This window comes from Anoplophora glabripennis, unplaced genomic scaffold, assembly GCF_000390285.2.
Source record: "Anoplophora glabripennis isolate ALB-LARVAE unplaced genomic scaffold, Agla_2.0 scaffold1998, whole genome shotgun sequence".
In the NCBI taxonomy this organism is placed as follows: Eukaryota; Metazoa; Arthropoda; class Insecta; order Coleoptera; family Cerambycidae; genus Anoplophora; species Anoplophora glabripennis.
Window position 1 is genome coordinate 12,893 of NW_019418078.1, and position 3,687 is coordinate 16,579.

Consider the following 3,687-nt stretch of genomic DNA (forward strand, 5'->3'; position numbering starts at 1 on the left):
TAAATAATTTGCTTCATATAAAAAATTTCTAATAAAATATTGCAATGGGGTTGACTGTTTCACTCCTTTATAAAATACGCCAATGATCGAACAAATATTGAAAAGTTGTCTCTTTATTAGTAGGATGCTCATACCAAGTTTCGTGTCTCTAGCATTCCTCATGTTAAAGAAAAAAAATTAAAATTAAGAGCCTCAGAGGTATTTTTACTTCAATCCTCTTATTTTTGGCTCTATATTCAGTGGTACCATTTTTGCTACTTCATTTAAAAACACCCTGTATAACGTAAAATATGCAGAGCAATATTGTTTATATAATTGTTTGAACAACATTCCGAACAGGCTCTTTCACTTATTGAAATAATATGCCCTTTTTCCTTCAGTTTAGTGAATCACTAAAAAAATAACATGATTTTAGGTACCCCATTTGGACAATTGCCTTTTTTGGAACATAATGGAAAAATAGCCTGTCAAAGTATGGCCATTTGTAGATATTTGGCAAAACAAGTAAAACTGGTTGGTAAAGATGATTGGGAAGATTTGGAAATCGATGCAACAGTTGATACCATTACTGATTTACGTTTAAGTAAGTTATATTTTTACTTCAGTTTCCTTTTTGTGTCTTTACAGACGAGCAGTTACTTCAAGAGGTTGTTCCTTGGGTGATCGTTAACTAAAAGCCTTAAAAATTACGACTACCGCCTAGAAAATATGAACATCATATCTGCTTCATTTAGTGATATCACAACCAGGGGTTTATTCATTCTCTCTAAATGACAGAAGTCGACATTTACGTGACACATGCCAATGGTTGATTAATTTCGACTATAATTTCTAAATAATATACCAATTAAACGATTTTCAATAATTTTATGAAGGGTGTCCCAAAATTATGGGGCAATACTTCTAATAGGTGTTCTATGTCGAAAAAGATTACTTTTTCTTTATATAAACGTGGGTCCAAAAATTCTTCCTAAGGAAGTTATAGCCACTTAAAGGGGCCCACTCTGATGATGATTTTTTCTAAATAACTCCGAAACCAGTTGAGATAAATTTATGAAATTTGGTAACTAACTTAACTCTTACATGCTCAATATTTTTTATCGTCGCAGGTTTTGAATAACAAACATGCGTTTGGCGTCATTTGCATTGACAGTTCAGTTATTTACTCTTTGCGAATTGTTATCAGTCGAAAATGCAATATTTTACGAATGTAGAGCTAGCAGATATTCATAATATTCATTTCCGGTCAGACGAAAATCCACGGGCAATACGGCGCACAAATTTTCAAAATAGATTTGCAATAAATGTTTGTACAGGAATTTTAGGGGACCAGCTCTGCTACTTGGACTAATTCAGTTTCCCGTTTCTCTGAATGCAGAAGGAATGATGTAAGAGAACCATTGAACCACCATTAAACGTACGCTTAACATTACACTATCAACAAGATGGGGCACCACCTCACATTACCCATTATGTCATAAATTAGTTAAAGTATCAGTTTCCTGGCAGGTCGATAGGTAGAGGTGGTCCCATTCCATGGGACTAGAGACCGAGGTGGCCGGTCTGTAGACCTAAATCCTCTAGATTGCTTTCTGTGGGATAGGATGAAGGTTGTAGTTTATGCTAAAGAAATAAATCCTTTAAAATAATTTCAACAAAGGATTCATTTATTATGCTGCAAATCAAATCACACAAAATAATTTTGAAGTTTTGAGTTCTTCTCGGGCAAGTTTTATTAATAGTACGGTTTTCAATTATTTTTATTAGTTTATTGTATTTAATAATTTCTAATTTAAATTGTTTTTTTTTTACTTTGTCAAATAATAATTTATTAAAAATAATAAATTTCTATGAAAATAACAATTCACAAAAAGTAAATAACTGAACTGTCGATGAAAATAACGTCAAACGCATTAAACCTGCGAACGGATTTTACACAAAAATGGAATATTCTACCAATATGAACCAAGAGTACCTTTTTTAATAAAAGACTATGAAATTTCATACTTTTCAGTCAAAAGTCAAAAAAGTCAACGCATAAAAAAGTTATGGTAAATTTTAACTCTCTCCCCCCAGTATTGGAACGTATGTGATGAAAATTTGTAAATTTCATTTTAGTGGCGGACTGAACACGTAAGAGTTAAGTTAGTTACCAAATTTTATAAATTTGTCTCAACTGGTTTCGGAGTTATTTAGAAAAAACCATCATCAGAGTGGTCCCTTTAAGTGGCTATAACTTCCTTTGGAATAATTTTTGGACCCACGTTTATGTAAAGAAAAAGTAATCTTCTTCGACATAGAACACTCTGTAGAAATATTGCCCCCTAATTTCGGGACACTCTGTATACAGGATATTGCAAAATGTTGTTCAAAGAATTCTAGAACCGATTCTATTCTCTACGTCCAACATCCAAATAAGAAAAAATCCTATAAACGTAGGCCCGCAACTGCTTCGTTTTAGAAATGTCAAAAGAAATAAAAAATATGTTTTTTAATTGATAATTTCTAAATTTTTCATTGGAAATCGTTTAAATTTGGGTCATTTATTTCTCCATAGTGACAGCGCATGTTATTTTTCAGTTACAGTCACCAAAACAAAGTTTGCATTTAAAATTTCATAGTTTCAAAGTATTTAATCTACCACAGAACTTTAGTTGCGTCATGGTACACATTTCACATCTTCAACTTCACTGAATTTTTAATACGTAGGTAAATCCATGTTATTTAATTTTATTGCTTTACCGAGTGATATGACTGATATAATATGTCATCGCTGAAATGACGAAAGATTGAGACTATATTTAACTGGTAATAGTTACATCTGCTTCTTAATCAATAAAAACTGGGAAGAGAAAAATGGAAAAATATCTATTATTTTATTATATTCCAGAACACGCGCAGTACGCTTTTGAAAGAGATGAAGAAGCTAAAAAAGAGAAAGAAAAATCTTTATTCAATGAAACTTTTCCCTTTTACTTAGGAAAACTAGATGCTCAAGCTAAGAAAAATAATGGTTACCTTGTTGGTGGTCGTGTAAGTATCCAATCAGGTAAACGTAGCAACTTTAGGTATCAATTAAATTTTATTATTAATTACATAAAACATCATTTGAAATTAATTTTTAGTGCTCCTGCCCAATTATAATTTTTTTTCTTTTTGGTTTTCAGTTGACTTGGGTTGATCTGGTCTTTACAGCTATATTGGATTTTTTAAATTTTATGGTAAAGAAAGACATAATATCGAGTTTCCCGAATTTACAGAAAGTCAAAGAAAATGTGGAGACAATACCCAACATCAAGGCTTGGTTGGGAAAAAGACCAAAAGATGCCCTATAATAATTTTTCTCTTTCTTGTATTTTCAAAGCTACGCATTAAATTTTGACTTGAAATGACCATACAACTGTTTTTTTTTATAAGGTCTCCAATAAAACAGTAATCTACAATTATCATGTATTTGACTTTTATTAGATAATACTAAGGGGACCATTTTAAGAAAAAAAATTCACAAACATTCCAATCCATCATCATCACTACATAAAAAAAACTGAAAAACTGAAAATAACATGGACTCTACTTTCCATAGGGGCGCCATTGGTAGCGCAGTCAAGTCTTAGAACTAAAACCGATGTTTAATGAGATACATGTGACTTAGAGAGAAATTAATTCAAACTATATAAAAAACATCCA

The 3,687-nt window shown here is 31.5% G+C and overlaps 1 protein-coding gene across 1 annotated transcript in view; it reads left to right on the forward strand.

The window, feature by feature from the left end:
- Positions 1-3,451, forward strand: part of LOC111692575 (glutathione S-transferase-like) — a 13,057-nt gene extending 9,606 nt beyond the window's left edge. Inside the window, exons 3-5 of the mRNA XM_023456635.1 lie at positions 416-583; positions 2,891-3,033; positions 3,168-3,451. Of these exons, the coding sequence (XP_023312403.1) occupies positions 416-583; positions 2,891-3,033; positions 3,168-3,335 (479 nt within the window). The 3' untranslated portion in view covers positions 3,336-3,451. The remainder of the gene's footprint in view (positions 1-415; positions 584-2,890; positions 3,034-3,167) is intronic.
- Positions 3,452-3,687: the final 236 nt, after the last annotated feature.